Source organism: Athene cunicularia, unplaced genomic scaffold (assembly GCF_003259725.1).
Source record: "Athene cunicularia isolate RWA unplaced genomic scaffold, athCun1 SCF_1, whole genome shotgun sequence".
Taxonomy (NCBI): domain Eukaryota; kingdom Metazoa; phylum Chordata; class Aves; order Strigiformes; family Strigidae; genus Athene; species Athene cunicularia.
This window is the reverse complement of record NW_020799155.1, coordinates 27,574-44,088: the sequence shown is the minus strand read 5'-3', so window position 1 is coordinate 44,088 and position 16,515 is coordinate 27,574. Positions and strand designations below refer to the sequence as shown.

At 41.5% G+C, this 16,515-nt stretch overlaps 1 protein-coding gene across 1 annotated transcript in view; it reads right to left on the bottom strand.

Moving 5' to 3' along the window:
- Positions 1 to 16,515, bottom strand: part of SLC10A7 (solute carrier family 10 member 7) — a 158,348-nt gene that overhangs the window by 141,256 nt on the left and 577 nt on the right. The window contains exons 2-5 of the mRNA XM_026867003.1: positions 16,269 to 16,401; positions 14,027 to 14,109; positions 8,884 to 9,020; positions 780 to 855 (exon numbers count right to left, since the gene is read on the bottom strand). Coding sequence (XP_026722804.1) covers positions 780 to 855; positions 8,884 to 9,020; positions 14,027 to 14,109; positions 16,269 to 16,401 — 429 coding nt within the window. The remainder of the gene's footprint in view (positions 1 to 779; positions 856 to 8,883; positions 9,021 to 14,026; positions 14,110 to 16,268; positions 16,402 to 16,515) is intronic.

The window sequence follows — 16,515 nt, the reverse complement described above, 5'->3', positions numbered from 1 at the left end:
ACCCAACAGATTGCTCTATCACACTCTGGTCAGGGTCTGGCCCTTTTTATTCTTGTAGCTTAGCCCCACGTTGGGTGCCAATTAATGCTGTGCAGGTTTAAGCCCTGCCAGAATCGGAGAGCACGTTGCCGTTGCCCCTCCCCAACCCGCGCCGGTCAGGCTGGAAGTTAGACACAGACCCCGGCTAAAATAACAAGAAATTTAATACACCAGAGTGATAGAACAATCTGAATAACAACAGTATCAATGGTAACAACAATAAACAGTAATAACAGTGAACAAGACAAATGATATACAGAGAAATACCGCTAGCTGGTCTATGGAAAGCAAAATTCCCTCCCGAACCGGCCAAGGAGCAAGGAAAAGGTTCCGCCCCTGGACCTGACGTCAGCATGGTATGAATAACCCGGCTGGAGATCCCTTCCCCCTCTCTCTCTGCTTGGGAAAACCTTACTCTATTCTGGCTGAACCAGGACAACAGCATACCAACATTATACTGTTATGAATTACAGTGCAGCAACAAGCAGAAATCTCCTCACACAATTTCTGTCAGAAACCTTTCTACCACCTCAGAACACTCAGCTTCTTTCAGTTTGACCAGTGCCAGCAGGTAACGTATCACTACTTCCCTTGTTTGAAACAAATACCCAAGCTTTAATTCTAGAATTTTTTAGAAACCACAATAGCACCACACTGCAGTCAGGGTTTAGTCACATTAGTTTACTATAAACAGATATTTGTTTGAACTTTAAGCATTCAAAAACAAAATGAAAACTCACCTCATTTCCACCAACAGCTTTGGTTAAAATTACTGCAGAAGACACAGGAGGTGGCATGCAGCCTACTGTCTGCAAGCTGAAAATGACAAAAAGAAATGTTACATTCCTCACATGATGCAAACACTATGCAACCTAAAACCTTAAAATACCAAATAGCTGAGTAAAAACTATGATCTTACCACCTGCACAACCCAATTAGTTTGTGTTACAATTACAGCCCTGCAGCAGCTGGCAGGATTTCCATGTCATCTCTTACCAACCATAGGGAAGAATCACGCCACCATTTAAAAACCCAAACACTTAACCTCTCTGGGACTCCATTTCCCCATCTGTAGCACTGTATCTACCATCCACAAAGATATCTACATGTCTATCACAAAGATAACTGCATCATGTGTTCTGATGTAGTAAAGTTTGTAGTGTGTTTTGAGATACCTGTATCTATTTGGAAAAAAAGAAAATAAGGATGTAAACTCCTATTTTCTTGAAAAAGCTGCTCAGTGATAGAAACATTTACTGCTAAGTAGAAGAGTAAGAAGAATCATGCTCACTATTTCAGGTTTCCACTACACTTTGTTTTCCATCAACCCTTACCTAAAAAAACCCCAACAAAACAAAGAACCACAATAATTAATCTTTTTGTTTTGTGAACATTAAAAGGCCATCAAATATTTCATTTTTATTCATGTTTTTGCTTCTTGGTAAAATCACCTATCTTCCATTAATCAAAGCATCAAAAGCTTTCTCCTGCATTTTAAAAGTCTAAAATACACTGTTATCTGTCATTTTTTCCATTGTTTGTGCAGTAAAATTATCAATGTATATAGTAAAATGCTGTTGCAAAGTAAGAAAAAAAGTGGTGAACTTTCCTTTGTTTTCAACGACAGTCCACAAAAACTGGTTACTACAAAAATTAGTTGTATCAAATGTGTATTTAGAAACAAGAACATACCACAATAGATTACAATTAAATCTAGGGCTAAGTAAAATAGGGTTTCTGAAGAAGAACTATACTGATTTAGAAAGAACAGTAAGGCGTGGAATAAGTCTGCAAAACCCCCAAAAGCATGGAATCTACATGTTTTCAAGTATGGAGTTTGAGACAGTGCTCCAGTTCAGAACAATTAAATACTAGTGGTGAACTACTTTGCACTTGTAATTGTATTAGTCCATCCCCAAGAAACGCAATGTCAAAGCACTGTAGCAAACAGAAGTATTAAATCCAAGCAATAGGGAGCATATTACAGTGCAACTGATATGCTGCAGATATACAAAAAAGCTTAAACAGAAGAAACAGGTAAATGACAATGACAGTATTCCGTTTGTCAGCTACAGACACTGTGGAAAAGGAAATAGGCAAGCAATGTAAGCATTATATAAATCCAATCACAAAGTGCCAAGCACCACCTTAGAAGTATATAGTACCTTTAGCTTACAGTGAAATAAGCTATGGAAGCAGAGAGTTGTCAGCACATAGCAGGATAAGCTGATATTGAAAAGAAAAGAAATACAGGAAAAAGAAATGGTGTGGAAAGTTTAAAAATAGGTATGAAAATACACAGCAGACAAAACACATGGCGAGTCTGATGTCCATCCCCTACATCAGCTGGGATACTGTTATCTCTCTTCTATGTGGTCTCTTGGCAGCCAGCTCCTTGAACTTCTCACCTGCACTAATAAGGGGTGGATTAAGTTCAACATTATCCAGAAAGGTATGAAATGTGTGTCAGGACATTCATCTCAGCAGGCAGGGATTTTCCACACTATAAGGGAAAGGTTTAATAATACAATATCTGTAAACCCTCTCAAATTTAAAATAATACATTTGGAATTAAAAAAAATAAGAATCACTATCAATCTATGATTTTAAATATTCTTCATATGAAAATACTAATCTACAAAAAAACTGGTACATACCAAATGGAAATACTTTCAATAACTGCATCCGTGAACTTTTTTCTTGCTTTGTATCAGTGACACACAACACTACCAATATACAAACAAACTGTTCTAATGGCCAACAGATTACTCCAGATACCAACCAACAAGCTCAAACGTTCTACTGGTTCAGGCCATGCTATAAGCACTAACATCAGGGGTCCAAACACTTGCTGAAGAGGGATAAATAATACCTGTTCTGTTGATACATTACAGACAACTGAGTCGCAGGGTCTGAAGCCCCATATTTTAGATATGGAACTCCCAAAGTCATATCTGGTACCAGGTCTTTGCATCTCGTGCCTTATCACCTGTGCTGTAAATGCTATATGCCAAGAGTGGCAGAAGAGGTGAAATCTGTGTAACCATTAATAACCTGCTACATGCTCCTCTTCAAAGGACTGCGAAACCTAGTCAGCTAACAAAAAAATAACTTAAAAGATGCTTAGGATGATGTCAGTTTCTCCTCTATTTTATATATTTCTAAATAACTGCAGAGCAACAAATCTCCTAATATCACCCCAGACAGAGAGGAAAAAAAAAAAAACCACAACACTGGAAACAAAGACGAAAAGCTGGTAGCATCTGAATCTGCCTCTCAAGTAACATTTACAGCAAAACAGACCATTATAGAGGATGGGAAAAACTACCATTTATTCTGAAGCAGGACAGGAAATTAACTGTGGGTATATATACCTTTAAGTATAACCTTGTGTAGAGAGTAGGGGAGAACTATAGTCTGCAGGGGAGCTGCCCTGCCAAAGGGTGCTGCATGCCCTGGGGAGCACCTGCCTATTTCTCCAGGCCTGTGTGAGGACTATCAACTAGCTCCCAGGACAAGCCGTGCTCAACATGTGTGATGAGGCGAAAGAGTAACTTTGCCATAGCCTGTCTTGTTGCCCCACTGTTTTCATTAGGGTACTTCAGCTTTATTTCTAGGGAATAAAATCTACAGCTGTGGGGCATTCAGATGAACTGGTTACACAGAGCAGCCAAGGCACAGGCAGTTCTTCACATCGGCTCCTCACTCTCCTTTCAGGTACCCCTATAGGGACATGCAAGCTCCTACTTTAAAATGTGTTATCCAAGAATTAGCACAGAGCTCAGTATCTTCTGCACCTGCACAGCACTGAAGGTACAGCTCCCATCAGGCTCCCTTGCAGGGGATGCCTTCAGAGCCACACCATGGCTGCTGCTCCGAGCATGTCCTCAACAGCAGTACTTACCAAGAAAGTACTCTTTGAAAAAACAAATCAAAACAAAACCCAAACAAACAAAAAGAAAAACCCCACTTTCATTAACTCCTCCATCTGACCATTCCTTGAACGAAGTCTCAATACAACGGAGCTCTGAGGTGTGTCGAAGGCCCCACATGCAGACCAGACACTCTTCATAGGGAAGTCTGCTGCCTCCCTGGGTCAAGGACCTCACAGTAAAACTCCCCACTCTAGTGAGACCCAAGGACTACTACCCTCTCTTGTTTTCTCAGGTAGGTAGCAACAACATTACCAGGAGAAGTCCTAAAGCAATGAAGAGAGATTTCAGGTCCTTGCGGAAACCGATTAAGGGGTTGAGGGCAGAAATTGTGTTCTCCTCCATCCCTTCAGTTGGGGAGATGGATGAAGAAGAATACAGGAGAACTCAACAGATGAACTTGTGGCTCCAAGACTGGTGTTACTATCAGGGCTTTTGATTTTTCAATCATGGGTTGGTATACAGGATGCCAGACCTTTTGGCATTAGACTGGATGCACCTGTCCCGGAGGGTTCAGAAGAGGATCCTGGGGCAGGAGTTATTTGGGCTCACTGACAGAGCTTTAAACTAGATTTGAAGGGGAAAGGGGTCAAAACACCAGCCCATCTGAAGTGCATGTATATCAATACACACAGCATGGGTAACAAACAGAAGGAGCTTGAAGCCATGATGAAACAGGAAAATTATGATGCACAGAAACATGGTGGGATGTCTCCCATGACTGGAGTGTGCCAACTGATGGCTACAAGCTCTTTAGGAGGGATAGACAAGGCAGGAGAGGTGGTGGGGTGGCGCTGTATGTCAGGGACTGTTATGATTGCTTTGAGCACAAGTGTAGTGAAGACAGGGTGGAGTGTCTTCACATTAGAATCAGGGGGAAGGCCAACAGGGCAGATGTTGTAGTGGGAGCCTACTATAGGCCACCCACCCAGGACAGAAAGGTGGATGAAATATTCTGTAGGCATTTAGGTTAAATCTCACAATCGCTTGCCCTTGTTCTTGTGAGAGACTTTAACTTCCCAGACATCTGCTGAAAATACAACACAGCAGAGCAGAACCAGTCCTGAAGATTCCTGGAATGTGTGGGAGACAACTTCCTGACACAGCTGGTGAGTGAACCAACCAAAGAAAGTGCCCTGCTGGATATCCTCTTTGTGAACAGAGAAGGACTGGTGGATGATGTGGCGGTTGAAAGCCGACTAGGGCACAGCGATCATGAAATAATAGAGTTCTCTATTCTTAGGAAGGCCAGGAGAGGGGAGCAGAACTGACATCCTGGACTTCCAAAGGGCTGACTTTGTCTTGTTTGGGCACCTGCTTGACAGGATCCCTTGGGAGACGGTCCTGAAGGGTACAGGGGTCCAGGAAGGCTGGGCACTCTTTAAGAAGGAAGCGTTAATGGCTCAGGAGCAGGTGGTCCCCAGGTGCTGTAAGAGAAGCTGGTGACAGAGAAGACCACCTTGGCTAAACAGGGAGCTTTGGCTGCAACTCGGGCAGAAAAGGAGCTTTTGGAAGAAGGGGCTAGTCACCCACAGTGATTAAAGATGCTGTGAGGATGTGAAGGGTGGAAATCAGGAGGTCTAAAGCCCAGATGGAAATTAATCTGGCTTCAGCATCAAGGACAACAAGAAATGCTTCTGTAAGTATGTGACCAGCAAAAGAAAGACCAGAGCGAGCCTCCAACCGCTAGACACAGGAGGAAACATGGTAACAAGTGATGAGAAAAAGGCTGAGGTGCTTAATTCCTCCTTTGCCTCAGTCTTTAATAGCAAGACTAGGTGTACTGAGGGAATCCAGCCTCCTCAGCCAGAAGACAGAGACTGGCAGAATGACTCTCCTGCATTCCAGGAGGAGATAGTCAGTGACCTACTGCATCACATAGTCCACGGGACCAGATGGAATACACCCGAGGGTGCTGAAGGAGCTTGCTGGGGTGCTCATCAAGCTGCTTTCCATCATTTACCAGCAGTCCTGGCTGACTGGGGAGGTCCCAACAGATTGGAAATGGGCCAGTGTGACACCCATCTATAAGAAGGTTCAGAAGGATGATCCGGGACATTACAGGCCTGACAGCTTGACTTCAGTGCCCGGGAAGCTGGTGGAGCAGCTCATCCTGAGTACCGTCATACAACACATGTGGGACAATCAGATGCTCAGGCTCAGTCAGCATGGGTTTATGAAAGGCAGGTCCTGCCTGACAAACCTGATCTCCTTCTATAAAGGGTGACCTGCTTATTGGATGAGGGAAAGGCTGTGGATGTTGTCTACCTTGACTTCAGTAAGGCCTTTGACATCATTTCCCACAGCATTCTCCTGGTGAAACTGACTGCTCATGGCTTGGATGGGCACACACTTTGCTGGGTAAAAAACTGTCTGGATGGCCGGGCCCAGAGAGTTGTGGTGAATGGGGTTAAATCCAGTTGGCAGCCGGTCACGAGTGGTGTCCCCCAGGGTTCAGTGTTGAGGCCACTTCTGTTTAACATCTTTATGGATGATCTAGATAAGGGGATCGAGTGCACCCTCAGTCAGTTTGCAGATGACACCCAGTTGGGTGGGAGTGTTGATCTGCTCGAGGGTAGGGAGGCTCTGCAGAGAGACCTGGACAGGCTGGAGCCATGGGCTGAGGCCAACTGGAGGAGTTTCAATAAGGCCAAATGCCGGGGGCTGCCCTTGGGCCACAACCCCCATCAGCGCTACAGGCTTGGGGAGGAGTGGCTGGAGAGCTGCCAGTCAGAGAGGGACCTGGGGGTGTTGATTGACAGCCGGCTAAACAGGAGCCAGCAGTGTGCCCAGGTGGCCAAGAAGGCCAATGGCATCCTGGCTTGTGTCAGCAATAGCGTGGCCAGCAGGGACAGGGAAGGGATCTGAGCCCTGTACTGGGCACTGGTGAGGCCGCACCTCGATTCCTGTGTTCAGTTTTGGGCCCCTCACTACAAAAAGGACATTGAATTACTTGAGTGTGTCCAGAGAAGGGCAATGAAGCTGGTGCAGGGTCTGGAGCACAGGTCACATGGGGAGCGGAGTGGCTGAGGGAACTGGGGGGGGTTAGTCTGGAGAAGAGGAGGCTGAGGGGAGACCTCATTGAGCCCTACAGCTCCCTGAAAGGAGGGTGCAGAGAGCTGGGGATGAGTCTCCTGAACCAAGTAACAAGTGATAGGACAAGAGGGAATGGCCTCAAGCTGCACCAGGGAAGGTTTAGACTAGATATTAGGACGCATTTATTTGCAGAAGGGGTTGTTGGGTGTTGGAATGGGCTGCCCAGGGAGGTGGTGGAGTTCCCATCCCTGGAGGGATTGAAGAGTCGGGTTGACCCAGCGCTGAGGGATCTGGTGGAGTTGAGAACTGTCAATGTTAGGTTAATGGTTGGACTGGATGATCTTCAAGGTCTTTTCCAACCTAGACGATTCTGTGAGTTACTGCACTAAAAGATAAAACACAGCCAAAAAAGAAATAGTACTCAAGGAACAAGTGCTTGCAAGGCTCCTTGAAACATACAGAAGTATACTAGCTCACTAGTAAAACAGACACAACCTTCATGAAAAATGAGAGTGGTTTAGGCTCCATGTTTAAGGAGATACACTAAAAGAGTAACTTTTAAAAAATAATATATGTGTGTAGTTTTACACACAGTTTCACAGGTGTTATGTATATACATACACATATACTTGTGCATGTAACAGATCATGTCCATTAAATACTAAGACCCAAAGTGGCATAAGAGTCATAGGAAAGAAGGGATGAGAAGTGCTGCAAGGAACAAAACCACAAAAATCACTTGTATCTTGCACTTCAGAAACTGAGACTTGCATGGATTAGAAGGGAATTTTGGCTCACTGTGTCAAATTATGCTTCTGTTCCAGCTGAAGAAAAGCTTCAATGATTTTAATTTAAAGAATAACCTTTGCTATGAATAGCCAAATGCAACCGGATGTTGTATAGCAACTTCGTTATTTCCTTGATGAACTAATACTATTGAACAAATCAGTGCTAACTTTTAAATTATGTCATCTCAATTTCACCTTCTCAGTATCATTTGGACCACTTCACACTTGGAACATATGGAGAAGCATCTTAATAGCAAAACAAAATGCTCTTTCAGGTTTAGGCCTTGTAAAAGCAAACATGAGCAGCTTCATCATTAAACTTTTAAGACAGGGAACTCTCCCCAAGCAGTGTTTCACCAAGCAGTAAGAAACAACAGGGATTCTTTAAGCAGTCTTCTAAAATAATTGATTTTTGCATTCAAACATTCCAGTATAACTGCGTGGCACTAGGTATTGACCCTTGATTTTGAAAAAAAGCTTTTTAGTTTTTTGATTTTTCGTAACATCTATCACTACTCCACCATCAATGCAGCTTTGGAAGCACATGTTGGCAGAATACACCAAAGATTTAAAATACATTGTTTTCATGGTCACTTAGCTTCTGCTCATATCAAAGTTCTCCTTCTATAAAACTTTACTGTTGTTGTTTTTTTTTTCCCCTCCATAATTTAGCTAGGACCAGATACTGAACCCCAGTCTGGACACATGCAACAGGTGCTCAATACAGACTGTTTAAAAACAGAAAGGAACACCAGTACATAGCATACACAATATTTGTTCATTGGCTTATATGCTTCCTTCAGCATTGCTTTTCTTTCCTCCCCATCCTCCTTGAGACCCTTGTGAAAGAAAGCTAACCTGTTGCAAGCTCCCTACATAGGAAACTAACTGACCAGACTTCCTAAAAATGAGGAGGTTCCTGAAAGGAGAGTCTTGTGCATGTACTGTGTTTTCAACAGTAAAGTGCTGAAGCACAATAGCAACCAGTAAAATCTGTTCACAATACAGGTCTTAAAACACCCATTGCAGGATAAGCATCCCTTTAAGACAGCTACAAATATATTTCACTCCATTATGCTTAAACATACCCTTTTAAAAGCCATTCATTTATAGGTGTGATTGATAATAGCTGAAGAAAGAGCCATATTGCTGTTGGGAAGAACACAAGTGTAAAAATCTGGACAAAAAGGTGTAGTTTCACATGCATCAAAGCACTTGTCAGCTCCTGCAAAAGAAAAAGAAGAGAGGAAGTTGCAGTCATAACAGCTGAAGTAAGATCATATTTGTGCTTTTAAAACTAGGATCATCTTTATAATACAAAGAGAGCGCATGTCAAAAAGGCACCTTTAGGGATCATCTGATCTCCTCTTTAATAATGAAGTACATCCAGACAGCATAAAAGCTCTGTCTGCTCCTGGGCATTTTTCCAGAAGAATTGTCCACCACTTCAATAATAGTGTAGCTCTCATAACAGTAGCCTTTCAGCAGACAGCCCCAGCACTTTGTCACTGCTTCAAACCCTGTGTTAACTATGCTGACAGCCTGTTTACTTTATTGACTGCTAATATCAAGAGGAAGGGAAATTTGTAGTGTTCATGTGATTTCAGGTTTCTCTAAAGAGAGCCACAAACCGTGATCCTCATTTATACTGTGAAAAAGGGATGTTTACATTACAGTCATCACTTATGGTGGGCGGTTTTAAGGAAATACTAGCAAATATAAAAAACAATCTGTATCAGATTTTGATTATTTATGGTATCAACAGACAGGAAATTCACATTAAAAAAATTAGGCTGATGAAGAATACCCTAACCATAAGAAGTTAACAACAGCTAAGACATAAAATTCAGAGAAATAAATTGCAAAACACTGCTGGAGACTGAGGGGGAAAAAAAAAAATCATTTTAGATAGTGTAAGAGCACTCCAGAGAGGTGATCAAGTATCCTTACACAATAAACCCTTCAGTTAGGTCTGTGTCTCTCCGTTTCTGTCTTCTCAGGCACTCCAAGGATCTTCTACACAGTTTTCGAGTACAAGGAAAAAGCTGTGTACATTTCAGCTCATTACAACTCTCATAGAATGAGAAGAAAAATTCATTTTCCTCCCTCTCAAGATAGCTTGCACTCTTTTCAAGTAAACAATACCACAAGAAAAGAACTGACGGCACTTTTATTCAAAACCTAGTTTGCTAGGAGTCTCCAGCTATCTAACACCCCAGATGTATTAAAAAAACCCCAACAACCCAACATGAGAAAGTGCATTTCCATGTACAGTAATGTAGCAGCCAATCATCAGATGCCATGCTCTCTCTGCTTCAAAACAGCTGAACTTTTATGAAACACAATCAAATACTGCATTTTCAACCATCCGATCACACACTGATGTGATTATACATCTGGAAGTACTAGCAATTCAGTGCCGTTCCTTGTTACTTTTTTTCTCTTAATAAAACTACCTCTCAAATTAGTGTTAGGTGGAAAAACCTTCCACAAAAAAAAAAAAAAACAACCAAAACCCCAAAAAACCCACACAAAACAAAACACCACATCAGTTCCTATCTTATTGTTAAAGTAATACAAAACATGGACTTGAAATGTACATTCTGATCCTGTTTTACCATGAAGTATCATTACATTCAGTTAACTGACTGAAATTTTTTTTTTTTTAAATAAGGCAAGTTCTTAAGCAGGCTAGTATCACTCTGCATGAAAAAAACAGGCCTTCTTCACACATAACCTGTCACAGTACCTATGGCATTATGAACAGCTTCACTGTAGTACTATTTCATCTTGCCTCAAAAAGAAAGCAAAAATAAAATGTCCAGTAGTAGAAATGCATCCTGTGCAGGAGGGAAAGATACCTGGAAATACTGACATAAAAGTGTACATTTTAAAATTAAGTAATACAGTTAAGAAAATCCAAAGCAAGTGATTTCTTTCAGTAAAGCTGCTAATTCCTTCTTTCCTGACCAGTTATCTCCAGTCCTGGACTTCCTAGTGAACCAATCTATGAAGGTACCCCCAATCTAGGCACCATCACACATACAGAAGTGCCCTTTCAATTTAATATTTTTACAATTGGAAAATTGTCTTAAAAACAGGTGGTTTGAAATAAAAATGTGTGATACTTCCAAAAACAAAATCCAAGACAAAAACTTGGGAAAGACTGGTTAGAGCTTCCAGGGAGCAAGGCAGGCGATTACAACAGAGCCAACCTAGTTCGTGAAGAAATGCTGCATCACTGGAACAGGTCTTTCCAGATCTGAATCACATCTTTAAAATGTCTCTAGTGACTGCCTTTTAGAACAGTTATTCCTTAGACTGTATCCTCACAGAACAAACACTCAGGCAAACAGCTTTCACCTTCTTAGAATCTACAAGGGCTTGTCCCAAAATACATTCATCACTAGTCCTAAAAAAAGCCGAAGTCTCAGAAAAGTTACTAGAAGCTGCTCGTTATGACTGTTTCTGCACATCAGGTAGAACAGGTTACCTTGTCTTTCCCAGTATTTCAGACCCTTTAGAGAGCTTATCCTCTCACTGGTCACTGTGGGTCCCTGTTGCCGTCTGGCCACACTTAGGTGGTACAGACACCCACACAGAGCAAACAGTGTTTTCAGTAGCTTGCCAAATTCCTCACTGAAATGGATAACTCGGGTAATGTGATTTAATTTCTGGGGCCCTATAGGAGGTATTTCCTTTAAAAGAGCAAGCTATCCAGTCACTGAAAACTGAAAGCGCATTATATTAAGGTGGAATCAAATGTTCTTGTTATTCCTGGAAAAAAGATTATTTCTACAAAGGTAAGAGGACCTCAGTCACCTCTACATTTGAAAATGTAACAAGGCCAAGCACAGACAGGCTCTCCATGAACACTGCCCCAGTTACTTTGTGAAATGCTTTCTGCATGCATGCTAGCAAATTTGGGGGGGGCATACACCTTCACAGCAGATAAAACCAGAAATGTAACCCTAAAAGAGCAACAGTTATTTCTAATTTTGTCAGATTTATCAGAAGGCCTCCATTAACACACAACTTTTTATGATTGCATAAAGTGTACCAAACACTAGTTGCAATCCACTATATCATCCAAGGTAGGATAGCTGACACACACATCAAGAACTAATAGAGAAAATTTCCTTTGCAATTTCCTTTGCAATCCAATAAGCAGATATATTAAAAGACTAATAATAACAACTTTAAGTTGTACCTTAAACAATTAAAGCATGCCCCAGAGTATTTTAATACAGTCACGACCTGGCCTCCTGGCACATTTAAGGATTGTTTTTAAAATACATTTTAGAAAGTAACAGCACAAGGTACAATGAGTGAAATGTTCTTCTTCCTTTTTATCTTCTACCCCTATGGGAGAAATTCAGAAAAAGCTTAGCTTCTTCATGGAACATAAAGCTGGATGTACAGCACCAGTCCTAACCGATGCTTCCAAAACAATCCAAGAAACCTGGACATAAACATCAGCTCCTGTAAAAGCTTCATTTACACCAAAATATTGCTTTTAGAACTCACAGCTGAAAAAAAGTTATGCAAGTTCAAAGTAGGACATGATTCGTTGCCCAGGAACCTGTCAGTCACGTCACCTAATTGGAAAAGGTTAGATACACACTAGCATTGAGAATCTAATCAAGACTTTGATAATACTGATTTCACTCTCTCTCACAGCTGCTTTACAAATACAAAGTTTCAAGGATAGAAACTAGTGAAACAAAGTTTTACGTTTTTGTTTTTTTTTCCTCTGCATGAAGATTCCTAACCCTGAAAGCAGAAAACTCCACTCCATCAGCACTACTCATGCTTTGCATTGTGGGTCCTCTTCTCTGTAGAAGGGAAGTGTCTCTTCACAACCTGTTTCCATTAGGATTAATTACTGTCCTGGGCAAACAGGTACCATGGTTCTTCCCACTTCCCCGTAAGACCACAAGGCTCTAGATAGCTGCTACAGAATTTACTAAACCTATTCACTTCACCTACGCTGTGTTCCAGCAGAACTAGAGGCCCGAGTGCCAGAAGCGGCAGCACACACAGGAGGAGATCTTCCATCACTTCAAACACCACCTCCATTTGAAACTTTATCACTGTAACCATGATACAGGTATAGAAACTTTTTTTTTGTTGAATGCATTCTGTTCATCCAAATCCCAATTTGCCCATAAGACAACTGGACAACATCATCATGATTCTTTTAGACATCAGTATCATGCAACATATGAATGACAATCACCTGTTTGCACAGTCAAGAGCATAAAAGGAATCAGGAAACCAGACTAGCAGAGACATGCAGTTTTTCACTTCAACTCTGGCTGCTCCTTCTCTTCTTGGCAAGCAGCCATCATTTCCTTTCTCCATGCCTCCCTTACACATCACTACAAGGTCCTCCCCTTCATCTCTTTCTGCTCCCAGATTGTCCCTCTTTGAAAAATGTGTGACACAATCTGAAACGAGCCTCAGTGACTGTGATATGCAGCAGAGCGTAGGCACTTCAAGTCCACCTGTCCACAACTAAATCCTATAGGAAAAAGTTGCCGAGATTTTGTACCTGTATATTAGCCTTGCATCTACAGAGGAACCCTTTTGTGTTGATACTAGCTGCTCTGCCATGCCTACCAAACGTGGTAACTTAACCAGATCTTTGCTAGCCTAAGCTGTTTTAGTGGGAAAGCATACCAGCAGGTGAGATGAAGGAGAGAGGCACAGAGAGCTCCCACCTTCTCTTTGTGTCCTACAGATACACAGAGACTCCAAATAACCCCTCTCTGCCTCGTTCCCTACAAAGTCTACCCTAGGATTCGCAGAGTTTTCTGGCCTGTATCTCAACTTAGCAGCAGGGAAGCAAAAGTGCAGAAAGGGTGGCAAAAAGCAGGTGCCGAAGTGTCCTAGGCCTCACCCTGATTTGGGTTTGGGACACACCCATGGTACAGATCCAGCCTCAAAATTGTGCTGAGCCCTGCGAAGTCAAGCAAGTCACCCTCTATGGACAGGTGAAATTTATTCACACTCTCCTTCTCATCATGTTCACTACTTCATGAAGAATTTTCTGAAATCAAGGAGGGATTATTGCATAAATGTCTAATATTTATCTTCTCTTGTTAGGCACTCTCCCAGCATCAACTATAGCACAATAATTAAATATTCCAATTACATTCAAACCTGATCAAAACCAACACAAAACTTTTTAAAGTAAAACAGGGGTGAAGCAATGAGAAATTACAGTACCTCAGTTTTTAAGGAGAGTCCACTGTTAAAGAATATAGCTGAAACAGCAATGTAAGTTATGGTAATTTCTGGTTTCAAGGGTCCTAAAAAATACAGACATAAAGAACAAAGTGAACTACAGGCAAAGAGATAAGGATATGCATACATTACATCAAAGTAAATGAGAACACTTAGAAAAATACCTAGAGAAAATCTAATCATTAAAGTCTCTAATAAAAAGAATGGGGTTTCTATTAAGCTACAGAAAGCATGCCATTCATTTTTAAATAAAAGCAAACCAGTGAGTGGAGAGTGAGGTATGTTGTCATACAAATCTGGCTCCCATGATTACAGGCCACTAGGAATGAACAATGAAATTCTGCAAGTGTGAAAACAGGTAATTTTTCACAGTTCTATCATCAGAGTATCCCTAGAGCGTCAGCAGACTCAAACCTTACACTCAAAAATATTAGCTGCTCCCTCCACAGGGTCATCAATACCATTCACGTACCTACCTCTCACTTCTACACACACACACACACACACACACACACCCCCTGTCTGGCTGCCTGCATTGAGGAAACCACATCAGACCTTGAAATGATTTCCTTGGGGCAACTCTACATTATTCCCCCACAACAGGGCTGTGGGAAAATAGTTCGTTCCAGCTCTTCAATAACATATTGCAGACACACTGCTGCAGTGAGATCAGCAAGGGCAGATGCCTGCACCTCCAAGGGTTCCACTATATTAAAGGCTTACATTTGTATATATTTATATACTTTTTTTTCAGGGAGTTTACAATAAAATACTTTTTACACTACTATAAAAATGATGAATTCTCTTAATACACTTTGCCTTCAGAGCAAAGCACCAAGCGCAAAATGTATATACTCATTTTTTCAAAAGCATTCAACCAGTTATTATATTAGAGAGAAAATATCAGCAGTCTACTTAGGACCAATGTAATATCCTAACTCTGCAAGTGACAGTAAGTTGTCATGAGCAAAACTGCAGCAGCAAACAAGTAATCCTTTACTCGACACTCTGGAAGAGAGGATCCTTTCTGCTCTCTGGGATGAATGATACATTGATGGTCATACGCTGGAGCAAGGTCAAAAATCCTTAAACTAGAGGGATTTGATTGTACACTGAGCCTAATGAAATTTGCAACTCAAGTCATTTAAACCCAAATCCTACTCTCAGAGAGGACTCTGTTGATGAGACACTAAAACTGTATTAAATACAAAATATAAACCAAATGACCTATATGAAGCATAAGGTAAAACTAAATCAGGAAATGCAAGTGTTAGTGCAACAACACGCACAGCAAGTTGCAAAATTATGGCATATTAACTGAAAAGCCAGGAAGGAAAAAAAAAAACCAAACCAAAACAAACAGAAAAATTATATAAATATATACAGTTACACAGAAGACTGCATTTTATAGATATAGTATTACATAATTTTTCTAATCTTTTAGCAGATTAGAGCATATATGTACATGCACACAGACACTGGGCAGAGAGGCAGTGGGCTGGTTAGTTTGGCTAAGAGAGGAGCTCTTCCAGTTTTTCTATTTTAGAGTTTTTCACTGGGCTATCTGAACTCCTTTAGACAGGAGAAGTCTCTACCACTAGAGCAACCACACGTCCATGGAGCGCAGGGATCTCTGGTCAGAACAGATCCCCTTCATCTCTTGTGTAAAAGACTGGTCAGGAAGGAACTAAATAGGCTCATTCATCAACCAGGAAAACACAGAAAAAGGGCTTGGCTTATGCCCTGAAGGTGGCAACAGCACAAATCTTTGTTATTTGTGGCACAGCATTCCACTAGCATGGATGCTGGACCATCCATACCATTCAGTAAGGCCCTGCAAATTACAGTGCATGGTTCTGCCAGCTGGAAGATGACAATTTTTCATATGCTGGTATTTCCCACACCCAACCTTTTTTTTTTTTTTTCTCTTTAAAATGAGCACTGAGATCATGTAGCTTCAGGAGAGGGACACCACTTCAGAGAACATGTGCTCACGAGTTTCAACCAATGCTTCCAAGATTTTTCAAGGAAGCTGTCCCAGGAACACTACCACGACAAAGCTTGATATCTCTTTGCAGTAGGATAATTAAATCAAGTGCTCCATCACAGCGCCTCCATGCAGGATGTAAGCTGAAGAAAAATTATCTTGTATTCCAGTTAAAAGAATCTCCCGCGTTGCTGCTAATGATTAGCATGACAATCAAACCAGAAAGGGACAAACCACCTGATATTATCAATTTAAAGTTGTCTGCTGAAGACACAGCATGGATCCTGCAAGAAGCTCCATGTGGGTCCAATTCACCTATGCAAAACAGCACACAGATGTTAGAAGGGATCCTTGCACAGCAGGAATTTGCCTACCCTAAACTCCATGAAGAACCAGAGCCTTAGTTGCCACAGCAAGTGTTCAGAGTCATATTTTTTAAAATCTCTTTTTTCCCCAGAACCTAAGGGAACGTCTGCGTGACGCC